General features: G+C 53.4%; 13 protein-coding genes across 13 annotated transcripts; 5 read left to right on the top strand and 8 right to left on the bottom strand.

The window, feature by feature from the left end:
- Positions 1 to 38: 38 nt before the first annotated feature.
- On the bottom strand, positions 39 to 796 carry J4E83_010331 (uncharacterized protein; the record flags this gene model as incomplete). The annotated part of the gene is made up of 3 exons (XM_049337212.1): positions 39 to 289; positions 528 to 729; positions 782 to 796. 3 exons carry the CDS (start codon positions 794 to 796, stop codon positions 39 to 41), a joined length of 468 nt encoding a protein of 155 aa, XP_049183760.1.
- A 2046-nt stretch (positions 797 to 2842) lies between these two features.
- On the bottom strand, positions 2843 to 4893 carry J4E83_010330 (uncharacterized protein; the record flags this gene model as incomplete). The annotated part of the gene is made up of 3 exons (XM_049337211.1): positions 2843 to 2903; positions 3010 to 4589; positions 4639 to 4893. The coding sequence occupies 3 exons, from the start codon at positions 4891 to 4893 to the stop codon at positions 2843 to 2845; spliced, it is 1896 nt and encodes a 631-aa protein (XP_049183759.1).
- A 411-nt stretch (positions 4894 to 5304) lies between these two features.
- J4E83_010329 (uncharacterized protein) lies at positions 5305 to 5558 on the top strand (the record flags this gene model as incomplete). The annotated part of the gene is made up of 2 exons (XM_049337210.1): positions 5305 to 5311; positions 5365 to 5558. 2 exons carry the CDS (start codon positions 5305 to 5307, stop codon positions 5556 to 5558), a joined length of 201 nt encoding a protein of 66 aa, XP_049183758.1.
- Positions 5559 to 5749: 191 nt separating this feature from the next.
- DTD1 (D-tyrosyl-tRNA(Tyr) deacylase) lies at positions 5750 to 6124 on the top strand (the record flags this gene model as incomplete). The annotated part of the gene is made up of 2 exons (XM_049337209.1): positions 5750 to 5917; positions 6020 to 6124. 2 exons carry the CDS (start codon positions 5750 to 5752, stop codon positions 6122 to 6124), a joined length of 273 nt encoding a protein of 90 aa, XP_049183757.1.
- Positions 6125 to 7960: 1836 nt separating this feature from the next.
- J4E83_010327 (uncharacterized protein) lies at positions 7961 to 9931 on the bottom strand (the record flags this gene model as incomplete). Its single annotated transcript, XM_049337208.1, has 1 exon — positions 7961 to 9931. One exon carries the CDS (start codon positions 9929 to 9931, stop codon positions 7961 to 7963), a length of 1971 nt encoding a protein of 656 aa, XP_049183756.1.
- Positions 9932 to 11082: 1151 nt separating this feature from the next.
- J4E83_010326 (uncharacterized protein) lies at positions 11083 to 11780 on the bottom strand (the record flags this gene model as incomplete). Its single annotated transcript, XM_049337207.1, has 2 exons — positions 11083 to 11569; positions 11773 to 11780. The coding sequence occupies 2 exons, from the start codon at positions 11778 to 11780 to the stop codon at positions 11083 to 11085; spliced, it is 495 nt and encodes a 164-aa protein (XP_049183755.1).
- An 89-nt stretch (positions 11781 to 11869) lies between these two features.
- J4E83_010325 (uncharacterized protein) lies at positions 11870 to 12889 on the bottom strand (the record flags this gene model as incomplete). Its single annotated transcript, XM_049337206.1, has 1 exon — positions 11870 to 12889. One exon carries the CDS (start codon positions 12887 to 12889, stop codon positions 11870 to 11872), a length of 1020 nt encoding a protein of 339 aa, XP_049183754.1.
- Positions 12890 to 14768: 1879 nt separating this feature from the next.
- J4E83_010324 (uncharacterized protein) lies at positions 14769 to 15560 on the top strand (the record flags this gene model as incomplete). The annotated part of the gene is made up of 1 exon (XM_049337205.1): positions 14769 to 15560. One exon carries the CDS (start codon positions 14769 to 14771, stop codon positions 15558 to 15560), a length of 792 nt encoding a protein of 263 aa, XP_049183753.1.
- Positions 15561 to 15750: 190 nt separating this feature from the next.
- On the bottom strand, positions 15751 to 16698 carry J4E83_010323 (uncharacterized protein; the record flags this gene model as incomplete). The annotated part of the gene is made up of 1 exon (XM_049337204.1): positions 15751 to 16698. One exon carries the CDS (start codon positions 16696 to 16698, stop codon positions 15751 to 15753), a length of 948 nt encoding a protein of 315 aa, XP_049183752.1.
- A 1644-nt stretch (positions 16699 to 18342) lies between these two features.
- Positions 18343 to 19359, bottom strand: J4E83_010322 (uncharacterized protein; the record flags this gene model as incomplete). The annotated part of the gene is made up of 1 exon (XM_049337203.1): positions 18343 to 19359. One exon carries the CDS (start codon positions 19357 to 19359, stop codon positions 18343 to 18345), a length of 1017 nt encoding a protein of 338 aa, XP_049183751.1.
- Positions 19360 to 19683: 324 nt separating this feature from the next.
- On the top strand, positions 19684 to 20403 carry J4E83_010321 (uncharacterized protein; the record flags this gene model as incomplete). The annotated part of the gene is made up of 1 exon (XM_049337202.1): positions 19684 to 20403. The coding sequence occupies one exon, from the start codon at positions 19684 to 19686 to the stop codon at positions 20401 to 20403; it is 720 nt and encodes a 239-aa protein (XP_049183750.1).
- A 1560-nt stretch (positions 20404 to 21963) lies between these two features.
- Positions 21964 to 25089, bottom strand: J4E83_010320 (uncharacterized protein; the record flags this gene model as incomplete). Its single annotated transcript, XM_049337201.1, has 1 exon — positions 21964 to 25089. The coding sequence occupies one exon, from the start codon at positions 25087 to 25089 to the stop codon at positions 21964 to 21966; it is 3126 nt and encodes a 1041-aa protein (XP_049183749.1).
- Positions 25090 to 25271: 182 nt separating this feature from the next.
- On the top strand, positions 25272 to 26738 carry J4E83_010319 (uncharacterized protein; the record flags this gene model as incomplete). The annotated part of the gene is made up of 1 exon (XM_049337200.1): positions 25272 to 26738. One exon carries the CDS (start codon positions 25272 to 25274, stop codon positions 26736 to 26738), a length of 1467 nt encoding a protein of 488 aa, XP_049183748.1.
- Positions 26739 to 26831: the final 93 nt, after the last annotated feature.

Genomic DNA, 26831 nt, shown 5'->3' with positions numbered 1-26831 from the left:
CCCCCCCCCCCCGCTGTCCTCCCATATGTGAAGTATACTCACTGGTGAGATCCTCCCGCGCCACCACCCTCGGGCCATCCAAAGGGGAAGGCGCTTCGCTCCCCTGGTCTCCGCTTGGGAATGTCCATGTGGTGGAAGTTGCGGAGGTGCTCGACTAGATGGTCGCGTCGTGTGAAGCCTTTGTCGCCTACGCGGTTGCAGCGCGGTACGTTGCAGGGGTACTCTGGTGTGCCGACGCCGTGGACGGTGGATTGGTGGCGTTGCAGGTCTGCGAGGCGGGTGAAGTTTGCTGAGGAGGTGCAGGAGGCGATGTCGCAGGTCCATGTTCTGTGGGGGGAGGTTAGTTAGTGGATGGGAGTAGAGAAGGGATATTGGGTAATTACTTTGTACGACTGCTGCTTCTGTCTTGATGTTAGTATCTCAACACCGAGTTTTGATATTAAAAGATGCTCACCTAGTCGGAGCTTGCGATGAACTCATCCCTAGATCACCGCCGTGACTTTGCCAACCTCCAACGTCATACCCACTAGCTACTGGCTGTTGGTACCCAGTTGTCGGCGCAACATTGACAGGTTGCACGTAGTAGTCTGGAATGATCTGGTACGGTTGAGGTGGGTAACATTGATACTGCGCGTAGTATGTGTTGATCTGGGATTGTGTGTATTGAGGTACTGATGAAGCTGGGTAAGAGGTTTGATAGTTGTAGTTCCCTTGGTCAGAAGAGGAATACTAGTGTTGTTAGTCAAAGCAAGTGACGACGAACAGATTAAGTTTGACTTACGCTGTATCCGGACATGGCGGGCGAAGGCGGTTGTTCCTGCTTCGGGCGTATCGTCTTCGTCTTCTTCGTACGGCTTGTAGTGCTAGAAGGGCGATAGACGGGCGCCACGGGCGAAGTGATGATGCGTAACTTGTTTGGTCTGGATGCTTTTCTTGTGCTAGAGACGGACGTATGTCTTCGAGGACGCAGTTGAACTTGCTCAAGAGATCTATGAAACCAGTGTTAGAAGTCGTCGTTGATGATGCTGTTGCTTTTGCTATCCTGGAATGCTTTCGAGTCTTATATGAAGCGAGCATGATAACTCGTTCCCTCATATCGGCAAAGACCTTTCACTGCCACCCCAGAGCTTATGCTATAGACCCTCAAGAACCGCATCGACTCACAGGTATTTCGGAGGGAATGAACCGTCCGGGCGCCCAAAGCCATCTCCCTGAGGGCCGTAGTGTGCCAACATGGCGATGACGAAACAAAGTTAGAAGTGTCGTAAGGCGAGAAGTCGGATCAGGTTGTGGATTCGCTCGACAGGGCTTGACGATCGCGTCTTTGGTAAGCGTTGCGATCTCCTTGTACAAGGACTGCTACGCCAGAGGCCAAATGTGTGAATATAGAAGTCCAAGATTGCTGAGGTGGATGCGTAGGATGGCGAGGCGAAGCCAGTACCAGCTTGGTGGTACCCCACACAACTAATCGGTATAGGGCTGACGACGGCACGGACACTAGTTGTCACCGGAAAATGGTATTGTAGGGTCTGGTCGCGGCGCGGGTGAATCAAAAGGCCTAATGTTGTCGTATGCTGTGGGAGAATTGAGGCGGTGAAATAGTGGTCTAGGTGTAGAGGTAGGAAGCACAACGAGGACACTGGTAGATCTGTGTCGTCTTATGGCGATGCAGGGCGAGTACCCCTAGGCCCCGATCCAACTTTAATTGAACTGTACCATCTCTTTCATTTGTCGTTGTCATGGCTTGGCAAGGCAAATAGCTAGAATAGTCCAATGCGTACACGTTGGTGTTCTGATCTTGGTGTACCGGGATATATGATAGGCATGGTTCACCGATTAACACACATGCGGGTAGGTCGATGGGCCCCGTGTGACTGGATGTGCATGCGTGGCTCTTGTTCGCGTACTTTCGTTCCGCGGTGTAGGAACGAACCCCTGCTACGCTGCAGAACGTGGCCTGGAGCCTAGCGATCGGCCTGAGGTCTATCATGTTTGACATGGTCGTTTCGCGATACTCCAGGCTCTTCCAGCTGGCTCTCGGTAACGCACCCGACCGCTTGATCGCTCGAAACTATCAGAGCACTTGTGATGACAGCATGCCTTCGAAACGCATTGAGATCAAACATTGCTTGACCGCCCGTCTCCAAGTAGGTTAGCCGTCATCAAACGCCCATTTCGCGTCTGGTCTTCGTCTGTCTCTGCTGCTGCTGTAAGTGGGTCAATTAACCCGCAACCCGATGGACTTGGACCGGCGCACGAATGCCGTAAAATGATTGATGCAGTAACCGCTCAACTCAAAGTCATGCACGAGTTAGTGCTGCCGGGCGTAACGGGGCGTAACTGAAGCTTGAACGTCGCGGAAGGATTCCTCGCTTAGGCGGCCAGTGACATGCGACCAGCCTCCTCCTGCAGCCCTGTAGGCTCCACCGATTGGGGGCGGAACCCAGTGTAACGTCGTCTGGACCAATTGAGCACATTCCGCAGCCGTTAGCCACATCATGTCAGATTACGCCCGGCGCTCAGACCGCTACAACATCCTTGGACGGCCAAATTGTCGCGGGCGGAGGGCCTGCACTTGGCAGGTGAGCCTCAATAAGTGCTATTTGATCCATGCATAATTGTCTCACCGTGACATACACCTCGCGTGGTCGGTCGGGTGCCTGCGGGCGGACATTAATACGCACCGAAGAAACCCTGATGGAAGCGATTCAAGATCCGAAGAGCAAAAGTTGTGTGCCCTCGACGGGACCCATTCCAGGACTACCTAATACTTAATCTTAATACAGAACTCAATCACCCCAAGCCGAGCATGCGGGTCGGTAAGAAGAAAGCAGCCGACTGCTCATAGCTCATCTTCCAAGAACTTGTAGGCAAATCGGAAGTCAGCTTTCCTACGGTTCATCCTGCAATAAGGTTAGCACTGTATGACGTGCAGAAATAGCACGGCGTGGCGCGAGTTTGTAATACGGCAGCCCCGCGTAGGGCTGGTGGACAGAATTAGGTGCTTACCATGTGCTTTCATAGTCAAAGAAGCGGTACGTCCCCTGCTCGTAGTCTTCAGTGATTGCTTTTGGTTCTTCGTGGCGTTGGAACCATGTTTGATATTGCTTGTGAAATCTCCAGCTCTGCGACTTGAGTGCCTTTGCAGCCAGGTATTGCTGGTACGTGCCTTGGCGGTAGTAGAAGGCGTAGAAGAGAGCGTCGGTCTCGATGCGGGAGTACAAGCGAGGATCATCGAAGATGGGTAACGGCTCTTGCGGGTAGTGCGCGGGCGTAAACGGATAGGGATTCTGGGGTCGGTAGTGGCGCGGCGCCTCAGTATCCGCAGAGTCCGGCGCGGTGGCCATGGATGCTGCTAGCATGTGCTCATTTGGAGGTTTCGAGGCAGAGGCGGATATGTCGTTCTTGGTCGCCTCGAAGGTGTCCAGGAGGTCCTGTAGGCTCGACGGTAGATGATACACTGATTCCTCTTCCTCCTCTTCTGCATGGGAATCACCGTTCGTTAGCGGCGGGGTGGCAGCCGATGATTCTTCCTCCTCTACAGGCTCGGGAGCTGGTGTCCTTCTGCTGGACTTCGAGGCGTCTTCCGACGAGACGGCGCGCGAAAGGGTCTCCTTCTCCGCAGCAGGCGTCACGGGTATACTTGCCGCGGGAGCTGGCGATGCTTGTGCGGATTCGGCTGGCTGCGCGCGCGAGGCCAGTTGGGAATGTGTTATTGCCGGGGAATTCGCTGCACTTGCCCGTGCGCCGCCAGGAATGAGGCCTGACTGTGCTGCGGCCCCTCCCGGTGGTGGTGGCAGAGGAGCAATGCCCACTCCATTCTTATCGCTCGCGGCTGCAGCAGCGGCGGCCGAGGCGTACTTCAAGGGCTCGCCCGGCGTCCTTGTCGGTATCGGTGCGGGCTTCATCGCGTTGGCCGTGGTATTTGAGACGCCAGGTAACGGCGTGTGCAATGTTGCTAGAGCTGGTAATGGTGACTTCATCTGTGTCGAGGGTCGTCGTGCCTGTTGTTGTACTGCTTCTGTCGCTTTCGGCTTGGGTGCTGGCGGTCGCACGTCCGACTCGGGTGTGTCGTCTGCTATCGACTGCGACTCGTGTGAAGACACATGGTCCAGATTCTCGCCCAGGCCGAAGATAGCCTCCTCCTCTTGCAGGTTGAAGTCGTCGTATATTGTGTCGTCGTCCATGAACTCGGGGTCCTGATTGCTCTCGACGTAGTACTTGATGCTGTCCTCAATCTCCTTGACCTGTTCTGTCTCGACGTTGCCATTCTCCAGCGCTCGATGCAGCAGGTCCAGCTTGCCCTGATGCCATTTATTCCGCTCGACCGACTCTTCCAGCTCTGCCACGCGCTCTGCCTTGGAATTGTCGCCCTTCTTCGTCTTCTTGACGTTGGCATGTAATGTCTCGATCTCGGTCTCGATGGTTTCTATTTGGCGCTCCAGCTCCTCGTTCATCTGCTGCAGGAACTCGACCATTTCCATCTTCTCCTTGTCCTTGGGGTCGATTTTGGACGCTAATTGCAGGCCTTCCTTGGAGTATGCCTTCGTCTTCATCTCCTTTTCGACGGCCTTGAAGCGCTCCATTTGCTGTCACATGTCAGCGTCCCATCATGCCGGGAGGCGGCGGTCAGCCTACTGTCTCGATGAGCTTCCGGTGGTCGAGCAACGGCTTCTTGTCCTTGATCTCGGACATGGCGGCCCACGTCTTGATCTGGTCCCGCGAGCGCTGCAGCTTCTTGATCTCCTTCTTCAGCTGGTCCTCGAGCTTCTCCTTCTGCGAGGGGTTGCCCGTCTGCATGATCTTCTCATATATGTTCTCGAACGTCGCGACGCCTTCGGCGACTTTCTTGAAGCATTTGTCGATCTCCTGCTGGAGCTTGCGGGCGGCCATGGCGAGGGTCGAGCCTCGTCGTGAGGACTTTCGCGGTGGTTACGGCAATGATTGCGTCGCCGGGGGTGGCAGCGGCCGTGGGACAGTCGAATCGCGCGAGTGAGGGCGTTCGACGGGGAATGGCGTGGATGTTTGTCGTGGGCTGAATGCGGAGGCGGACGTATCGCATAGGTAACGCGATGCCACAGGGCTGGCCTAGCGTCTTCGCCAAGAGTGCGGCCACTAGCCACCACGATTGGCCCCACGCGTCTGGTTTCATCTACGCGTTCCACCCTCTTCCAGCCCCGTCTCATACTTGTCGCATGTCGCAATTCCCATGCGTGACGTCGTTGCGCTGCTGCACATATCACCGTGAGGCTATCGCACATTGAGCCACCCAAGTTTCTCTCACCACGCTGCTACCCCGCCATCATGAGGAGTACGGACCCCGCCTCATGCACACGTAACCACGACTATACTAAGCGTGTCTAGCGGTGCTGCAGAGGGTCAAGTCGGCATCAGTCACGGTCGATGGCCAGTTGATCTCCTCGATTGGCAAGGGCTTGCTGGTCCTTGCTGCCGTCTCCAAAGACGACACGGAGAAGGATGTTGAGGCCATGGCTAGCAAGATACTCAAGGCCAAGCTCTGGGACGACGCTTCCAAGGACCCGCCGGGCCGCGTATGAAGCCGATGCTTTTTCTCTCGGCTGAGACTGACATGTCAAGTGGAAATGCAACGTGACCGATATCCATGGCGAGGTTTTGTGTGGTATGTGTGAAACGCACTCTGGGATTCTTGGCTGTCAACGACAGTGCTTTTGCTGTGGAATCGGTGTGCTGAAAGTCGACAGTTTCCCAATTCACGCTACTGGCCTCTATGAAGAAGGGAAACAAGCCGGATTTCCACCAATCCGCCAACGGCGACCAAGCCAAGACACTATACCAAGCCTTCTTCAAGAAGGTCGGATCTCTCTATGAGTCCGACAAGGTCAAAGACGGACTCTTTGCCGCCATGATGGATGTTGCTTTGGTTAACGATGGGCCGGTAGGTTTGGATTATACCTGCCTAGATGGCGAGGTACAACTTAAGCATGACATTTCCTGAGTGTGTGCCGCTTTGCCTGCTCATGCTAATGGACATTGCTAGGTCACTATTCAAATCGACACCAACCCACCGAAGACGGATGCTTCCACCTCGGGTGCTCCAAAGGGAAGCAATCAGCAGACAGTCGACGTTGATGACCGCAAGTAGCACGTATAGTACACATGCAGGCCTTGTACTAACTCTCGTTCCTTTCGTAGTGGTCAACAACATGACCAAAATCACGCAAGAGTTCAAGATACCGGTAGAGCGACTTGAGTAGATGTCAATACAATCAGCCGCCGTGTTTACGATTATCGACTTGCTTGTACCGACAATGCGTCGTGATCAACACAGACCCGGGACATTGTCACCGCACCACCAGGAGACATCTACTGCTGGACAACAACAATGCACGCCGCCAGACAAATACAATATCCATCCATACATGCCGCCTCACATCATGCCCATTTCCACTGCATGTACAGACGCTGCTTATGTCAGACATACCGAATATGCGCATCGGTTGCAACTCCAACCCGAGGATAGGGCTTGCCCCCGTGCCGATGCGCCACTGTCTTAACCGATATGCAGTTGGACAGAACCTTGCACATTACGCCCGGCAGCACGGTAATTAACTGCACTCACGAATGACGGCGCGGCATGCAGTTGGATTGAGCACCCACGCTGTTTGAGGTAGGGTATGCGAAAGCTGTTAACTCGCCCATAGATTGAAGAACTCTGTGCTAGTGACGAACCTATAGGAGAGCACACGGCTCTTCGTCGTCAGCACCGTCTAAATTCGTCGATGGGGTTTTAAGCTACAGCTCTGCCCTTGGCCAAGCACGACGAGCCATGATCATGTCTCATCGACTAATACTATCTCGCATGGATAAGTTGCTCGAAGATGGGCGCCTCTATCTTACCGCCAAGCTGCTGTTGCAAAGCCTCCAGGTGACGCCTCCATGTCAATTGGTGGTTGGGCAGCTATCTCGACACCACCAAGGCGCGTGTAATGTCCGGAAACACCTGAAACGCATCCACATCGAATTCGCTGGGATTTCTGCTGACAGTGACACTGACGTGTGACTGTATCCTCCGCAACACACACCCCAAACGGACGTGTGGACTAGATTGCAGCGACAACCTCTCCGAAACTTGTCGGACGCCTCGTCAACTCCACGTCTTGCTTCGCACAACAAGCTCCATAGCGGAAGTAGCAGTGCCGGTCCTGAAAGTAGGGCTCCTTCGATGCGCACCCATAACAGTGGGCTGACCGACCCCCGTACTTCCGGTGAAGAGACACAAAGTTCTATTCCTGCTTCTGCTTGGTAATACCCTGAACTCCTAACACGCCCATGTTGCTTCAGGATAGATCAAGCTCCGATGTTTCCACCACGTCACGTTTTCTGTCTTATTTCTTGCCTTTGATGGCTGCACTTTCGACATCTTTCACCACTCTTTCAAGCCCACGCGGCCGTCGGATTTTCTTCCACGCCGCTTCTCGTGAGTTAACTGCGATTCAGCTTGCCGCTTGACTATTCCTGATTCGACACGTCTCTTGTTGGTCGACTGCACAAGTGGAGGCTATTGGAATTTTGGGGAGTGTGTCCCGTAACCGCTCGGAACGTTGTTCGGCCATAGTGGAGTAAGAGTATCGGAGTAAATCTTGCTGATTCATGATGTGTTCAAAGAATGTTTCTGGTTATCAAAGCTGATTTCGAACGGCGGCCGCATCGCTCGAATGTCATCTCACGTTGGGAGCCCAGTATCCATCAACGGGCGCTGCTCGCGAGGGACACTCTCTTATATGCTTCGATCGTCTAATCTCGCATTTCCAGCGCGAACCATGCAGCTGGATTATTACCTAATCTGGGTTGTTGATGCGAGGCTTGATTTCATTCGATGCTAAACCCTGCTTTGCACCGGGAAAGCCAAATGTCTCGGCTGAAGTCCACAGAAGTCGTTGCGTGTTATTGGTGAACCAGACCATCTTCATAAATCTGCTCACCCAGACTCTAGCATATCCGCATACAGATTGAGAGAGCTCCCGATAACATCCACGATAGCCCAAGTTTGAGATCCTTTGAAGATCATCGCCCAGACCCTGAGCACCCCCGCGCTGAGATGTCGTGTAAAGTTGGGCGAGTCGGGCGTAATATCGGCGGGTACGGCAAACTCGGTCTCATCCAACATGCTTTTCACAATCGCAATGATCCTGTGCTCGTCTTCTGTGACGGGTGGGTCTGCTTCTGGTACCGACAGCGCTTCAAGCCACTTGCTCATGAGGTAGGCGCACTCGAGCGTGCACAAGGAGTGTTGAATGCTCCAGATGAACGATTGTGTCTTTGCCACGAGACGATAGCCGATCTTGATGGGTATAGAGAGTGCATGAGCTGAGTGGAGCACAGCTCTTGTGATCTTTGGCGAGCGCCTGATCGTAGGCCCGGCGCGGAAGGCATTGGCAATCAGCACAGGGTCGCGCGTCTCTAAAGCTCGACCTGCGGTGTCTACGTATAGTCGTATGTATGCCAATCGAAGCAAGGCAGTTGAGTTGAAAGCGACGGGACCGTTCTGCGACATCGGGTCGAGCGATGATTCAGGGTTCTGGCGCCATCCGGTCTGCCAGTTTCGCAAAGCGTTCTCGAGCGACGCGACATCTTCTGCGCTCAGATCACCGGGTCCTTCAAAACGACATCGTGCCACTTGTCTGAGGAAGAAAACATGCTGTATCAGGGCGTGTATCAACGCGTAGTTTCCAGACGACGAGTTGACCTCGGTAACATCGCGGCCTTGCTTTGTAAATAGACGTTTCAATGCATCCTGGAACAGGACTTCAGGCGCACTTTTCTTCCTCGCTTCCCTCCATAAAGCCTCCGTAGGTGCCTTGAATTCTGCGGCACTGCATGGCAAGGGCAACTTGACCTCGCTCGTTAGCATGAACGGAGGAATGTTGTAGACAATGCAATGGAGGTTGGAGAAGCCATAGACGATGAACTTGGTCCTTTTGATCGTTTCGCGCCGAATCCAGTCCGACCATGAGATGGTCTCATGGAGAGGTTCGGTCTCGAGTCCGTCATCCCGAATGAGGGTAGCTAAGATGCTTTGGATTGCTAACGCCTCTCTGAGGATCTCTTTGTGTTTGGCCCAAGTACACAGTGCCATGAGCAAGAGTAGTGCCTGAGCGGTCTGCATGAGATCTTCGCCAAGTACGGGAACATCAGCCTGGGAAGGTAGGCCCAGCGGTCCCGAGACGGAACCCTTACGTTGAGGGCTACGAGGGCCGCTCGGATGATTGTGGGGCGACGATTGATCCGACTCAGAATGATGCTGGAGCTGCACCAGGCGCGTGTCCCGTTTCCTGATACGGTGCGTCGCAATTGCTTTGCTTACGTTGAACAGCTCGACACCCTTTTCGCCCTCGAAAGTGTATTGCGCACCGATAGCCGCCAATGCTAAGAGCAGCTCTATCGAACATGTCTCCACGGACATCGTGGGTATGTGAAGGAACGGCATGTGCTCGTGAAATCCGTTGATGTACGCAGCAATATATCTGCACAGTGCTAATCGAGTTGGTAGAACGAAGTCGCTGGGTATGACCATGGAGAAGGGTTGGAGCATCTCGAGAATCTCCTGCCGATCCTCGTGTGAGATATCTGCAAACGATCGTTTCCGAGCGGATTGATCGTCTGGCTGCAAGGAAGGAAAACGAGAGCCGAAGCGTGAAAGCGACGGCGGCTCGTCTAATTGTGTTGGTCTCCACCCATGTGTAGGTGCTGTTGTTCCCTCTGGCTCGGTCACCATTTGTTGACCGTAGCCAAATGAGTCTGGAGAGAAGAACGGCATGGGCTGTTCGGTGTTGATTAGGGACGCAAAGTGGTACGAGTTTAGTGGTTCACTGTCAAGGAATGAAGTGAGACTGTCCAGTGACTCTCCAAAGGTCGACTCATAGCTATGAGCAGACGGCTCCGTGAGCATGGTTGAGTGTGGGCCTTCAACACTCGCGGCTATCGTGCCAGCATGCGAAGGCATTGGGGTTGGCATCGCATCATGAGCGGAGCTGTTTGCCATATTACCTTGAAGAGCTTGATACTCGGCAGCCATGGACAAGGCTGTCAAAGAGTAGGGGCTGTTGTGCCCGAAGGTCATGGAGGCGTGTGACATTGCGGGTTGTTGTTGCGACGATTGCATGTCCAGAACAGCAGGCGAGGACATCATACTGGGTATTTCGGGCACTGGACGTCCAGCATCGAAACTTGACCGCATGCGCTTGTGCGGCCGAGTCTCGACCGAGCCATATGTATCCCCAGCGGGAGTATGCTGGTGATTTTGCTGTGCACTCTGCTCTTTGCGATGAGTGAGTCGCTCATGACGAACGAGTAGGTCACTTGGATTGAGTTTTTAGCTGCTACCATAAACGACGCCGAACGTATCATACCTGCGTGTGAATGAATAGTTGCATGCTGCGCAGCTGAAGGGCTTCACACCGCTATCTTGACGCATATTAGAATTGGCTTACGACGCGAGTCGCACGACTTACGAATGCGCTCATGACGCTGGAGATGCTCCAGCCTAGCAAAGGCCCGTTGGCAGTGTGGACATTGGAATCGCTTTTCCTTCTTCCCCGGTTGAGCTTGCGGGACCTGCTCTTCACTGGTACCGGCTTCCATCAAACCAATCGCGACGCTTTCGCTCACACAGGGCCCAATTGCGACCGGCTTAGCAGGCGATAGCCGAGTTTTGGAGCAGCCTGAGCACTTAGACGAAGTTTGGAGACTGCAAGTCGTGTTTCACGAAGTCGGGTCGTGAGATTGTGGGGAAAGGAATGAAGCGCGGGGACGCGACGGTTCACATGCGGGGTGCTGGGAAGAGGTGGGAAAGCCACCAATCACACGTGTGACATGTACCCACAGCCCGGGATGCACGCATATTGATAGAATGTATAAGGTGGAAGATGTTGTTTTGACACTTTTGCGCAGACGCAAGGTATGGAGAATGGTGGTATTGCTACGATCACTGTCGAACAACTCGTCCCTGCCCGGGCCGGATGATCCCGGGTGCCACTTGCCCCAGCCACAGTCCAACGCGACGCGACGCGTCTTCTGTCCATCGTCACAAGCCAACAATCTTCACGCCTTCTTGCTCCTTTCGCCCAGTTCTCGCGGCATCTCGCCTTTCTCGGCCATGTCATTCAGGACCTTCTCAGCTGTCTTCATCGCGTCGACCCCAGCCGGCACACCGCAGTATGTTGTGGCGTGAATGATGGCTTCACGGATCTCAAGCTCGGAAAGACCATTGTTCCTCGCCCCGCGCACATGCACAGCAAGCTCGGGGGCGCGATTGAGTGCCATGAGCATGCCGATGTTGATCAGACTTCTCTGCTTCTTGTCGAGACCTGGACGTGTCCAAGCGTATCCCCAGCACATCTCGGTGACGAGCTCCTGTCCGGCTCGTGAGAACTCAGTGGACCCGTTCTCCAGCGCGCGATTGACGTATTCATCTCCCACCACACTCCGTCTCATCTTCAGCCCTTCATCGAAGAGCTGCTTGTGTAGCTCGTCGAGCTTCGGATCGGTCGACATGCTGGCGGTCGGTTGCTTCGAGGTGCGATGGCAGCTGTTGCGGCTTTGACGTGAAAGAGGGTGTCTATCTCAAGACGAATTCACAGGATGAGAATGACGATAGTCTTTTTACTGCGCGTTTGTAGTACTAGCACTGTAAAAAGCTAACAAGACTGGCATGCTTGCCCCGCGATAGTAGCTTCATCCCACGGTTGCCCGCCCTCGGCATTACCCCAAGCATCCCCAACCTTCTCCAACTTCAACATGGCGCTAATGCGACTAGTCACACACAGCACATCGAGATCCAGCGACATCGGGTATGATGACGATGGGGTGTCACGGCCCAAGTTGCTGCTCACGCGCCGTTCGATTTAGGTTGCCAGTCTTCCTGGCCACCGAGGTAGCGATACACCACCCGCGAGTCAAGGTCTCTACAACGCGGATCGTTGGCTGCCCCATCGTATGTCTGTAGTCCAACGTCACCCAATACGTTTCTCGACCCTACTCGCTTCGCCATATCAACTGCCAAACCGAAGTCTTTGCGCATCAGCTGCACTTTGAATCCCTGCTTCCAGCCTCCTGAGGACGGGGCTTCGGGGTATACATGTGGGACAGGGCAAAACTTGTCGCAAATCGTGTTCTGGGCAGTACCCGCAGCGTATACTTTGGCCAGAGTGCGGGGATCCAGTCCGCTGCGCATTCCCATGTCGAAAGCCTCAGAGCAAGCTATGGCGATGATACCCGATAGGTAGTTATTCGACAGCTTCGCTGCAAGCCCAAGGGATGGACCCCCGCAAGGTATCACTTGCCCACCCATCAACCCCATCAGATATGTGAGGCGCTCAAGATTTGGGTCCGACTCTGCACACCCTAGAAAGAATGCGATCGTGCCTTTGATGGCTCCCACTACGCCGCCACTCACCGGAGAGTCATAGAACGACGCAGAGGGAAACTCAGCGGCAACGTGGTCCTTCACAGCGAGGCTGGTTGCCGTGTCTATTGTCGAGCAGTCGATGAGCAGCTTGTTCGAGATGTCGGTGCTGCATACGCCGTTTTGGGGGTCGAGATATACGGATCGTACATGTGCACCTTCAGGCACCATGCTTACAACTGTGTCCTGGCACGTCGTTAGCTGCCATTTTCGCACGATGGCGTCTAGACTCACGACTTGTTGCGCAACGTCTTTGGCGCTTTTTGCCTTCAAGACTCGACCAGGAAACTCTGCACACGCATCGTCTACCATCTGTTCGACCACATCATAAACCCAAATGCGCGATTCCTCAGGCAACTTGTTGGCAAGATGAGAAAGCATTGGTTTCCCCATAGCCCCGAGGCCGATGAAGCCCAGCTTTTTAAACTCGTGCGAATGCGTCATGACGAATGCGTGTGCCAGGTAGAGGTAGGGGATTGACTTGAAGCCGAGAGTACTTTCAGGAACGACAGAGAGCTAACGTCGAGTAGGAAGTTGGTGTGTATACGAGACCTGGAAATTTTGGGAAACAAGTCACGTCAACACAACCATCAGAACGCGTCGTGAGCGTGCCGCGGCTGGTGAAGCGGGGTAGAGATTTCTCCAACGGATAACGACGCACTAATCCTGCCCACTCTTTCGCCAACTCCTAGTACCCCCATAGGTACTTTGGTAGGCTGAACGATGATCTCACGTGCCATCTCCACCTGAGGCTATCCTTCTCAACAGCCATAGTCTTGCAACCTTGAGACAACATCATCTACGAAAAGCTCCATCATCCTTGAAAAATGTCTGCTATTGTCTCGCAAAAGCAGTCCGACCATGCAGCGGCGGCCGTTGTCACTGTGCACGCGTTATCGTGTGGTCAGTTTTCTCTTCCAGAGTACCAATTCGTACACCCTGTTAGTCGAGATGCACGCCGGACCGTACCTTCGTTAGCATTTCTGATACAGCACTACAATCAAAACACTAAGAAGACGACACGAATCGTGTTCGATCTAGGCCTGAGGAGAGACATCAAGAGATACGCGCCACCAATACAAAAGCATGTCGAGACGAGGCAACCAATGAGTACCGATCCGGACGTCACCAAAAGCCTCGCGAGAGGCGGGCTAGCACCCGAGGATATCGATTATGTGATCTATTCGCACGTAAGTCACACGACCTCGCTTTACTGACGGTAAGTAACGTGGCTACGGCAGGTGCATTGGGATCATATTGGCGAACCTCGAGACTTTCCCACATCTAAGTTCGTCGTCGGTCATGGCTCACTTGCCTTGCTTAATGGCACATCGTCGTCTTTGCGCGGTGGCCATTCTTTCTTCGAAAGTGATCTTCTGCCAGAAGAGCGGACCATTGGACTGTCGGAACCTTCGGCAAACGTGTTGACGAAGCACGACTCATGCAGGGCGACGGGCGATGTCAACTTCGGTGGTTCCTGGCAAACGCACGGAAACCTCCCTCAGACTTTGGATGTCTTCAATGACGGCTCACTGCTCATCGTCGACGCACCCGGCCATCTACCAGGGCACATCAATCTTCTTGCTCGGACATCTCCTGATCACCAAATTTACATGGGCGGAGATGCATGTCACGACAGACGACTGTTGACCGGAGAGAAAACAATTGGAGAGTGGAACGATGCTCATGGACAAGTCTGTTGTATACATGCTGACAGAAAGCAAGCTGAGGCGACGATTGACAGAATCAGAGCCCTAGAGAGAGACGGCGTCGAGATCATCTTTGCACACGACGTCGAGTGGGAAAGCGATCCAAAGAACAAGACGCGCTTCTTCGGCGCGGAGCAAAGCATGGATGGTTAGTCGTTAGCGTTCAAGACATGACCTAGCAATTGTTCTGAACAGGATATTGGTATACCGACCGCCTCTCGCACATGCCACATTGTCGACTCGCAGTATGGGGAATCCCAGATTACTCGCTACAGCTGTAATCCTTCTCGTTCGGCCACCGGGTGGTGTGCTGATCCCTGCGCTTCCCCACACGGCAGAGTTGGGGAAATGTGGGGCTTGCTTGCTCACCACCATCATCGACCAACTCGGAATACGCGGCTGAGGGGCGGCAGGCAGGACAATGCAGACTAAATCCTCGGAACTAGCAATTGTGTACTTCACGCGCTCCTGTCTCAAAGTCGAGATCTTATTTGTTCCGCCGTGATTGAAAGCAAATGACTTGGTGGTTTAAGTGACCCAAACTCCACCTATGCCATTCACGTCTTTATCTGTGTCTAAAACCCTGAGTTGAACGATTCATCCCACCACAAAGCATGTCTCTCTCACCAGACCAACAGCGCCTAAAACAGCGCTTCGACACCGAGCTCGGCTCCGCAGCCTACGATGAGTCCTGGGCGCGGATGCTCAAGCACTCACCCGAGATGTTCGCAGCATCGCTCCGCCTAACAGCCATACCAAAGCGAAGCAGCCACCTATCACCCAAAATCCAATCCCTAATCTCCCTCGCCGTAAGCGCATCATCAACCCACCTCCACGTCCCCAACATCCATCGCTACACCCGCGCCGCCCTATCCGCAGGCGCCTCCCGCGCCGAAATCGTCGAAACACTGTGTCTCACATCCACCCTCGGCATCCACGCCTCCACAGTCGGCATCCCAATCCTCTTCGAAGTCCTCGAGGAGCGCGGCGAAGCCATACCCAAAGGCATGGCGAACATGAGCCCGCAGCAACTCGCACTAAAGCAGGATTTCGAGACGAAGCGCGGGTACTGGAACGCGTTATGGGAAGAAATGCTGCTCATCGCACCTGATTTCTTCGACGCGTATACGGAGTTTAGTTCTGTGCCGTGGACGAATGAGGGGGGCAAGGGCGTGCTTGAACCCAAAGTAAAGGAGCTGATATATTGTGCGTTCGATGCGGCGGCGACGCATATGTACAAACCGGGGTTGAAGCTGCATATGCGGAATGTGTTGAACTATGGGGGTGCGAAGGAGGAGATTATGGAGGTGTTGGAGTTGGCGACGTTGTTGAGTATTAGTACGTTGGATGTGGGGTTGGAGGTTTTGGAGAAGGAGATGGGGGACTGTAACGGCATAGACTGTTAACCTAGCGACGAGCGCGGAGCCTACATTGATGTTGGATCCCCCACTCTGCGTGTTATCCATGTAGTGTTCAGACCTGGTTCAGTCTTTTCATGTATGAGGTGAGCATAAAATTCTAGTGGCATGTATTACATTTGATCGGCGTTTTATGAAGGCTGCTTGGCAGCAGATCTATTGTACTCAAAAATATCCATTACCGACCACCTCCTCCCCAGGTGGCTTTCCACAGGAATCGCGGTGGCTTTCCGCACAGAAATCGCGGCCTCACCGGCGCGTTGCCCGCAACTTCAAGCGTCGTTATATACAGCGACAGAATCGATCCCATGAGATGATATCCGTTCCGTCTAGCCCAGTAGATCGGATTGCTGCTCCTTAGGAATTCGTATTCGCATTCGAGTCCGCGATTTTCTCGGCAGACATCCCATGCTTCGTGCAGAATGTCGAAAACATGCTGGCTAGGCGCCGTGTGCTCTATGATCAGAGAGAACGTACGCATGCTTTCCTTGAGATTGTTGAAACCCATCGTAGGGTTCTTCTCCCAATAGCCAGGTATCGTGTATTGCCAGCTGTGGCTATTCCCACACGCACGAGTGTAGGATCCGTACCATTCTATCAATTCCAAGGCGTACTCGCTCAGGTTGTACTCTAGTTGCAGACCGGGCTGGGAGATCTTGTCGCTTAGTGTCATCTCGTCTTTGGCCTCGATACGAATTTCCGGAACGCGATGTAGCTGATCGTGGCATTTGCGTACAAGACCCGATAGCGCCAGAAGCTCCGATCGCTCTTCGTCGCAGAGGATTGTAGTAGTGCCTTCTGATGTTGAATCCTGGAGAGCCCTGTTGAGCGTGTCGAAATTTGCGGAGAAAGTAATCGCGAGGATTTCGAGGATGTATCGCTGCAGCTGCTGAACTTGACTATTTGGCTTTTGAGCCTTGGGAGGAGCGCAGTGTCTTATTTCCTTCGGTGGCAAGCCCAGAGGCACGCAATTTTCACCTTGTGATGTATAAGAAGGTAGTGACTTTGAGGCAGTGCCACCAGTTCTTGAATATTTTTTATCCTCTAGTAGACTTTGTTGTTCGGCTGTGTCGTGTAGCTTTGAGAGACGGTAGCGTCCGAACGGTCCAAGATTGATGATCGGCATGGTCGCGGTGTTGGGAAGGTTAGATGGGTTGCAGTAAGTTGAAAGAAGTGCGTTTCGTCAAAGCTTGTAGAGTCTTTCTGTATATCGAGCCTGTCCAGGGCAGTATTCGCTACCAAATAACTGTGCATGTGCGTGTGCAACCCTGTAGCGAATGAGAATAACCGAACCTAGAGTCCGGGTCGAATCTCCCACCCAAAATCCTGACTAGTTTTGCAGCCTACAATAACATAAAACCACGCAAAGTGGGTGATTCGACATTGATGTAGCTTCTAGGGTGCTTTTGAGGTCGAACCTCCCACCCAATGTACGGAAAATTCTAACCATGTTTGCAGCCTACAATAACATAAAACCATGCAAAATGAGTGTTTCAACATTGATGTAGACTCTAGGGTGCTCTCGAGGTCGACTCGTACGGGACAGGCCTGACATTAACCTAGCTCCGTCTTTGGATTATTGCTGCTTGATTACAGGTATGAGATGAGCTCTAGGAGTGATGGGTAGCTATTTGGCAATGAATCATCGCAGTATCGTAGGCATAAGCGATAAGTCTGAAGTATGGCTCTGGGGTGCATTATCTAATCTTATTGTCTACTTAATGGTCTGACTGGTGGTCACTTACATAATCCAGTGAGTAGATCAGATTTTGCGGAAGCGTTGCGAGAATTTTGCGGAAGCGATGGGTTCGTTTTGAGTGGTTGCGACATTACTCGACTGCGAACGACGTCTTGCATGGCAAGAGCGGAAAGCGGTAGCTGTGGTTCAGCCAGATCCGAGGAGTGTCGGCTTGCTAGGTACGATGAGCTTATGAAGGTGATCTGTCTACTAGAGCCGAAGATATAGCGATGAGGTGCGTGCGTATTATCCTCGTGCAGTTGATTTGAGGTGTGAACATTGTGGTGTCATATATTGCTAGGTGGATGTGTTGCGTCATGCACAAGTGTAGAAAATCACAATTCACGGTGAAGACGCGCCAAAACTTCCCGCATCTCCTCCCGCTCCGCCTCCATCTCCCTCTCCGTCTCCCTCATCGCCTCCCTCACCATCGCACCAAGGATGCGACGCTCGAGCGCCCCACCCAACCTCAGCCACAGCCTGTCAGGGCCGAAGCGCCACAGCAAAAAGGCCAGAAACAGGCCAATCATGACGGCGATGCAGTCGCCGAGGAATTTGTTGGCGACTTGATTCCAGTCGAGCCAGGCGAACATTTTCGTGAGATTTTTAGTGTTGCTAGCTACATAGATACAACATTATTAGCACGCTGAATTACAATAATGAAGAAAAGTGATTGGCAAGGAAGAATGCACATACCTGTTCCCTTCTTGTGGGTGCTAAAGAACAGGAAGCAGGACGCAGAGCGAGATTTATTACACGGCAGCTACAGCATGGGCAGGCGCTCCTGCGCTGCTGCTTCATCTCTCGTTTACTCCTTCTTAAAAGTGTGGTGTGCGGTTTCCTCATTGGCTCTGTTGAGGTATATTCCTACATCGCTTTTGCTTCACTATCTTACAATCGAATCAAAGCACCTAGCACTTCTAAAAGTCAGGATTTACTACAGTAACGCGAGCCTACATGGCACTACCTAGGTACTTTTCGACCGTTCCAAGGTTCTTATGACCCCCGGGCAACTACCAACATTGTCAAGGCCTACGCCTTCAGAAAAGACATGTTCTTGATCTGCTCCGTGACGTCCTCCAAGCCTTCCATCTTGTCCTGTATGAGCTCAATGTCCTTCTGCGGATCCATCCAGCCGGCGAACTTTTCAGGCACCTGCAACTGCATGTTGCGCACATCCACCAAAAGGGCTTTCACCAATGACTTGTTGAACAGCTCCTCCGAGAGATACTCGGGTACCGACTCGTCCACGGAGAGACTACTAAAGCCCATGAAATTGCCCTTTGAGAATTGGTCTTGCGTGTGCTCGTCTTGAAGCTCTTTCGCCACAACCTTCTCTTTCTTCTCCTTGTAGATGATGAACTGCATAGCCCAAGCAGATCCATGTTTCTGGTACTCTTCCGCTGGCATCTGCCGGGCTACGCTCCAAAAGTCGTCCGTGGCGTATTTCTGCGGTGGAACGCATTCTTCGAGTGCTTTCACCGCCTCACCCATTCTGCCCCGAGCCTGCTTGCCCCAATGTACCAAATCATACTGGCTTGTGCGCCAGAGCCGAGCGATCCAGTAGTCGCGCCTCTCCTTCCCATCGTACTCGATATGCATCGCCGTTTCCAGCCATGCGCCGACGAACTGTTCGAGGAATACAATGAGTTTCTCCGCGAGAAACTTGCGCGCATTAGGCGTGTTGAGGACTACATGGGCTAGGAGAACGTTGAAACGAATCTCCTTGTGCCAGCTTGAGAACGACTGTGTCTCGCTGATCTGCCAATGCCATGTTGCCATGCAGACTTTGATGTCTTGGTCGTTCTTTCGCGCGAGGAAGTTGGCGGCGGCGAAGTCGTTGTAGTTGGCAAACACGAAGTCGAGCTGCAGGTTTGGAGGGATGGTAGGGACGTGTAGGCTTCCTGGGTTCTCGTAGATGTCGCGGAGGGTGGGGAGACGGCCTGAGGGGAACACGCGGCCGGGGATTTTGAGCTTGGATAGCTTGAATTTGAGGAGGTGACCGGCTTTGGTGTGGAGGTCGAGGAGTTGTTGGTCGGTAAGCGCCATCTTGATGATGGGAAGGAAAAGGAACCTGATAGGTGTGTAGATTGTAACAAGCAGAGTTGGTAAGGCCGATAGAAATTGATTTCATGATACCGAATCGAGGTGAAGGCGAGCTGCTCGCGCGAAAGAAAAATCGCTGGTGACGCCATTTCTTGATCGAAAGTGAGGGTGAGTGGGCTGCCTAAGTGCAAACGCGCGCGATTCTCGCTCACCTCGACAATATCAACTATCTCAGTGCGCCAGATTTTGACTTCCTCTCTTGAATCTATTCCGATTATCTACTCTTTAACAACACCCCCTGACAACACCTGCATCAATAGGTACATCATGGCGCTTACGAAGGACCAACTTCTCGAACTCCACCGGAAGGCCACCCGACTGCTCGAGATCAAGCTCGCGCGTGTTCCCAGGCGCATCTTCACATTCGGTAGTCGCCCTACTATCCACGAGTACTACACCAAGGCACCTACCATCTACGTCCCGAGTATACCAGAGCAGTACCAGCTGGAATACCTACTTGCCAACTACAACGCGGTTCTGGCCGCCGATTTCAAGGCCATCAAGACGCCAGGCGTAGACATTGGCGCCGTCAAAGCGATCTGGTACTGGCAAATTGACAAGTCGCACTCTTTCAGTCGTTACCACGCTGTCGTCCGATATAATATCCTGACCGCCGTCATCGTAGGCGCGTCAAAAGATCCAGGTGCATACTGCCCCGGATCAGCGCAACAATTCATCCACGCCTTCGTTCTCGCGTGGAAAGAAGCAGTGTCGCAATCAACTTCTTTCACCGAACGGGAGGCCTTTTTGAAGCTGTGGCCAGAAGGGGATCACGATGTAATGCGATGGCGCTCATGGCAGCTCGTCGCCATGCGTCGGGCGGTTGCGCAGATGATGGAGAAGGTGCCTGAGCTCCCTTTCCCTGCTAGTGAGTTCTGGGACAAGGTCCAACAGCAGCCTGACGTCGAGTGGAAGAAGCATGGACATGCGTGGGCGGCGCAATGGATTAAACATGTGTCGGAGGAGAGCGAGCTTGCGGCCAATTAGAAGGCCGGAGATGCGGAGATGGAGGGTGTGGAGGCCGGTTTGTGTGGATTGGGAATGGAGGACGCGCCCGGATACCTTTGCGAAGAGCTGTTCGAGCAGCCACATGTGAGGGCTTTGCTCCTGGACATTGAGGAACCTGACCCGGAGCTGCCAAAGGAGAGGTGGGATATGCGAGCTATGTGGATGGATCCTTCTGCGGCGATTGCCTTCATTAAAGGTGTGAGTAGCACCGCGGTTGATGAGCTGGACACTGCGCTGCAAAACATGTCCTTCATGACCTAAAGCCGTTGCGTGGTCGCGTGCGTGTAACATAGCAGCACATGTATAGTAGAGATAAACTTACCTTCGACTCTTTTTTTACGCTGTTGCCTCGTACAAGTAAAAATTCTAAACAGGTCTGCCGCCTACATTAACACAAAAATCTGCAAAGTAGATAGCCCAACGTCGATGTAGCCTCTAGACCTACTCAGGATTTTCCTAGGTTGACGAGCCGTGATATAGAAAAATGCATTGGCAAAAACAAAATAATGGCGCTGACAACCTACTAACACAGAGTCGTACCCTATAGCGTGCTTTCTGTTGTCAACTGTAGTGAATCGAACCCACGAGCGACCATGGGTATGACTCTTGCAATGCTGATAGCCAGTGTGGGTGAGACAACTGACTAGACTAGCCGGTAATGCGCATTGCTGTCTTCTTCGTTTCAATGAGAAAGGCTTCAGTGATGGGCTTTATATACCTAGAGAATGTCGCGATACACCTACTACAAGCAATTTTGGTGGTGAGGTAGCGGGGCTGCGATTTGAGGTGAAGGGCGAACGTCATTGTGGGCGCGGACAGGAGAGTCTGTGCGGGTGTGGGAGGTTAGGCGAGAGTGTTGACGGTGGGAGAGATGATGAGCTGCGGGTAAGGGGACGTGAGCGCGGAGATGATGAGTTGCGAATGCATCGACACGCTTTGGAAGGATCAGCAAATACAGTGTATGATGGAGAGACTGCAAGATAGAGAAGACAATGGAAGATAACTCAGTGAAAAGAGGTGCCAAAGTGTCCTAGGTGAGGCACTGGAAGTCGAAGTAAACATGGAGGCGCCGATGACATAGCAAACGAAAACGTCAGAATGTGGGAGATGCTGATGGTACGGTGAGAGAAACTATCGTATCATGCAAGAGTGAACAGGTGCTTTGCCGACTATATTGGCATACAAGTTAACCTCCGTAAGATCCAAAGGTAATGTAGACTTCCAGGTGATACGTGTCCCGCGCGTTCTGAACAGGTGCTTGCCGACTACATTAGTATACAAGCCAAAGTTGCGCAATGTCCAAAGGTAATGTAGACTCCTAGGTGATACGTATTCAGCTACTATCTTGTATGGGTTGGTCCAGTCCAGATGTCCAGCGTCACGGTCAAGGCCAGGGTGACGGGCACCTTGAAGTATAGTTTTACATTTCTCTTGCTTCGCTTTCTTACTACAAGGGTAAAGCGTGACGCACCTCCCGATGTGGAACTCTAATACAGTAACACGAAGTCAAACCAGAGTCATTCACGGCCATCTTCCCACTCATGTACTCGCCTGCTTCAAAGCCTCTAGCTTCTCAACCTGCCTCCTCAGCATAACAAGAGCACCCAGACTAATCTTCCTCAGTCCATCACGTTCTCCCTCCTCGCTACCCTCGGCGCTTTGCTCGACAACATCCTTGGCGGCTTCGATGGCTTTGTCGAGGAGTTTTGGCGCGCCGTCTTCTTGGCTCCGGTAAAGATATTGTAGCTCCTCCTTGAACGGTGCGACCTCATGCGTGAGCGCATGGTGTATGAATGCGCGAGCACGGAAGTAAGCACGTTCGGTATAAAGCGCCGAACTCAGCTTCGTCTCTGGTGCTGAACGGTGAACGTCGTAGCCGGCTTCGTTGTAGTAAGGTTCCTTGACCAGTACGAGCCCCATGATGGAAACGAGAACCTGCAATAGCGTACTCTTCGCGGGACTCCAGCTCTCGTTCCGCTCATCTGTGTGCCATGTGCCCAGTAGACTCAGACAAATCTTGCCATCTTCGTATAGGTTCGGGTTGACAGGTCCGTTGCCGTTTGTCCAGCTGTGGAAAAAGGCTGATGGTGCTTCTTGTGGATATGCTGATCCGAGGTGGAAGTCGATGACGAAAGGCGCGTACTCGTAGGGTGTGTCGTTAGGGCCGATCATGAGGACGCGGAGGAGATCTAATCGAGATTCCCAGGTGCGGACGAAGATGCCGGGTGGGAGTGAGCTTCGGAGGATCTTGTGCTCTTTTGCTATCCGGCGCATGAAAGCTGACGAGGAAGCTGATGATTGAGAAATGTAGTGGTGGGATGCCGGTGGGGCTTCTTCGAGGATGAGGAAAGAAGCTGGCCCCTCTGTCGGCTGTCCCGTATGATCATCCAGCGCTATGCCGCCGTCTTCATCGGGTTGCTCTTCGGGAGTTGTCTTCGATGTATCGACTTCTTTCGTGATGTCGACAAGATCGGGCATTGATGTATCCGTGTTACCATCATCTTCTTCCTCTTCGTCTTCATCCTCCGTCGACCAATCTCCTTCGTCGCCAACAGGCTGTTCACCATCCATACCCTCATACTCGATCCACATTTCGTTGAATGACGCCGTGTCGAAATCGCTCTCATCACTCTCATCGGAGTCATCGATGTATTCACCTTCTAGCGGATCCATGTTACCGAAATCATCAGCCATGTCACTGCTGTAGGCGAGAGTGACGCGTTCGTAGGGAACCTTGACATCCACGACAGGCTTTGCTGCGCCAAGGCGAACAGTGAGCTTTCCGTCCAGACCCAGGTCGATGACCTCTCCAAACCAGTCGGGGCCAGTGACGTTGAGCGGCGTCTGTACACCTTCGATTGAGTCTGGATGTACAAGTACAAAGTCGCCGCGCCTTCGTGTTAGTGCTGGGAAAGAGTAAATGTCGTATAGACTGACGTCTTCAACGGTCTCGTGTAATTCGCCTGTACTTGACGGAGGAAGTAGATCTGGGCCGAAGAACTCGATGGAAGGGTTCTTGAACCATCGCACAGTAGCTATCCGATCTCGGCCCTTGACTGTCTGGACCACACCCACCTTCGAAGGCTTCTTTGTCGCAGAGTCATCAGCGTTGTCACCCTCGCGGTTCTCTTTGGAGAAAACAACTTCACCCGGCCAGACCTCATCGTCGTCTTCTACATTGGGATCTGGCAGTAGAGAAGAGCTGAGATCGTGCGTTATGGACAGGTCTTGCCACTGAACGGTGACCCGACTGTGAGTCTGCATCACGAGGAAGACATTAAGATCGTATCCCAGGCTTTCCGTCCGCGCGATGCGTGTCACCTTCCCTTGTGGATATCCGTTGGGTAGTTCCCTCGTGCCGTCGTACTTTACAGCAGCGCCGGCGATGTCCTTGAACCGTACCCGGTCACCTACGGCCACATCGGTAACATGGTATGATTTGTCGACACCGTTTTCCGAGACGGGGAGTGTTGTGGCCGTACCTCCTGAGGCATCGTATCGGTAGAAGTTGGGGCTCTCGAATTCGTCTCGACCGATTGTCGCCGGAGGCTCGTCTGCATTGAAGGCGACGTTGCGCGCGCCGATGCTTCTTGCTAGCCATTGCACGTCAATTTCGGATGCTCTTGTCTCGACTACCATGCCCACAGGCGGCACGCTCGGATCGTATGCGCCGAATCTCCAGTTTCCCCGCCGCAGGTTGCCCTTTTTGGTCTTGACTGTGTCGCCTACGCTGAGCCGCTCGAGAGTGGTGTCGTCCTGTTCCAGCTCGGCCGGGTCCTCGACGACCACGACTGAGTTGTTGGCCAGCCTGATGGCGACCTCGTCGTAAACGTTCTCTACCCGCCCCACCCAGTCGCCGTACACGACTAGCGCGCCCTCGACGAATTCGTGTACGTTGATGAGCTCGTCGGCCGGAATGTTCCGTATTGATAGATCGTCGGTGGTTGTCTGTGTGATTTGGCCGCCGTTGAAGAGGGTCGCGGGGAAGAGGGTGCAGACTGCCTGCGTGCCAATGACTGTACCACTAATATGATCTTCGGCCTTCCTCTTGACCACATCGCCTACGTACAGCGCGCGATCTAGCAGCTGAAGCTTTGCTTCTGGTATAAGTTCCGTCTTGTACTGGGTCTGCCATGACACTAGGACAGTACCCCGCGGCGGGATACCGTCTTTCATGAACTTCCAGAAATCTTCCCTGGGGATATCGGTGTGGCGTTCGATGTCGTCGGGGTAGTCGCGCTGTGGCCGGGGCTCGTGCGAGTCGACATCGCCAAAAGATCGCTCTATGATGCCGACACTGTACTTGTCGTCCTTGAGCCCCACGGTATCCTCGACACAGAAGACGACATCCTGCGCGCTTTGCATTTGGCGTGCTGAAGTATGCGGTGATGTAGTTTCTGCCACTTCTGCAGTGTTGACTGGATTTTGCGGTACTGAAAAGGTATTGGAGGCAGTGAAGAAAGGCACGAGGTGATTCGAGGGTAGCGTTCGCGGCGAAATCGGTCGTGTCGGTGCAGCTTCGTCGTCGGCGGTCGAGAGGTCTGTGAGAAAACGATTCTGGAACAGCTCAGCGAGGAAGCGCTCTACTGCGTTGGGTTGCTGTGGTCTATTTGCGTCGTCGTCCGCGCTATTGGGGTTGTCTGTGTGGGAGTGGCCGCGATCCATGAGTCCTGCGGTTCCAATGTTGCGGTAGCGGCCGCATGTGAAGTGCAAAGGGCGCTAACGCGGCAGGGGTCAGCCTCGTGGCACCTCCGCCCGCAACTCGACATCTGGGCAGCCACCCCACGCTGCCCTCGACACGCAATTCAACAGCTGCACGCGTCATTGGACGAGTGAAACGCGACAACATGGCGGATCCCCTCTACGAGCTACTGACACCCTACTTCGACGTCCAAGACGCGCAGCTACGGCCCTCCCCCAATGACGCCGTTACCAACACGTACCTCTCCCGCCTCACGGCCCTGCCCTTGGCTGCCCTGACATCCTCCGAGCAGCAATCGCTATCACAAAGCTCGCAGTCTATACTACGATCACTGCAAGCTCTCTCGAAGCGGTCGCATAAACCAATAATATCCTCGACCGACCACCTCCTACACCTCCGCAAAACACTCCCGCGGATAGGCCAAGATGCAGGCACCGTACAGGCACAGCTGCCGAATCTGGAGACAGCCGCGCAGAACTTCTCCGAGAAATACAGTAGAGGGGCAGACAATGCGATACTAGACAGACGGAGAAAGGCAATGTTGCTATCCCGCAACATTGACCGCGTATCCGATGTGCTCGACCTCCCCACCCTTCTCTCGTCCGCCATCAGCTCCTCTACAGCCGCCGCACAAGCCTCATCGTCAACGGCCACCGCCAACGCGAACTATGCCTCAGCTCTCGATCTCCACGCACACATCAAGCGTCTCCATACGTTATACCCCAACTCAGAGCTAGTCTCGTCGCTCGCTGCCCAAGCTGAGCAGGAGATGAAGACCATGACCACCAACCTGATAAGCTCGCTCCAGACTCAGGGCATCAAGCTGGCAGGTGCTATGCGAACAATCGGGTGGCTCAGACGAGTGGCGCCAGAATTGGACGAAGCATGGTCAACAAAACAAGCCGGCATAGGCAGTGGAGAAGGCACACTGGGCGCATTATTTCTCGTATGCCGGTTAGTCTGTCTGGAGTTGATGCTGGGCGCTCTAGACCCTCTGCGCGAACTCGCAGACCAAGAGACAGAAAAGCGAACGACCAAGGCAGCGAAAGGCGACGCTGGCTGGGCCGTGGGTCAGCAAACAGAAAAGTACCTGAAGAAGTATCTTGAAGTCTTCCGAGAACAGAGCTTCGCCATCATATCCATGTATAAGAGCATCTTCCCCTCCGCCTTGCCAGCACCAGGATCCGACGAAAGCGCGCCAGCTGTAAAGCCAGTCAACACATCCAACCCCCTACAGCCGATACCGTCGGCTCTCGCAACGTTTCCGCTACACCTAGTAGAGATGCTCTTCGATACCCTACGAACATATCTTCCAAACGTACAGGATCGCTCCCAGCGCGACTCGCTCCTTACACAGGTCTTATACTGTGCTGGTTCGCTGGGCAGACTGGGTGGCGATTTCAGCATGATGATTGCCCTCCTGGAAGAGGACTTGCGTGCAGAATTGGAAGAAAGCACAGATCAGACGGAGGAGCAGGAGGTCGAGGAAGAGTGGGTGGAGGTCATGAAGAAGCACCGTGTCCAGGCATCGAGACTTGAACTACTCGCTTCTGGTGTTGGCTCGGGGAGGACAAGTAGTCCTGTAGACCGAGCAGCGAGCCCAATGAGATAGAGCTTTCCCTATACTTTGGTCTCAATACACGCCAGATGTCTACACGGTCTTTTGTCCTATCGGCACATCGACGTGAAGATCCGCAAACAGCTC

Source organism: Alternaria metachromatica (genome assembly GCF_023757995.1).
Source record: "Alternaria metachromatica strain BMP 0045 chromosome Unknown scaffold_43, whole genome shotgun sequence".
NCBI classification, from domain to species: Eukaryota; Fungi; Ascomycota; class Dothideomycetes; order Pleosporales; family Pleosporaceae; genus Alternaria; species Alternaria metachromatica.
Note: the sequence above shows the minus strand (reverse complement) of the source record. Positions and strands in the feature narration are given on the sequence as shown.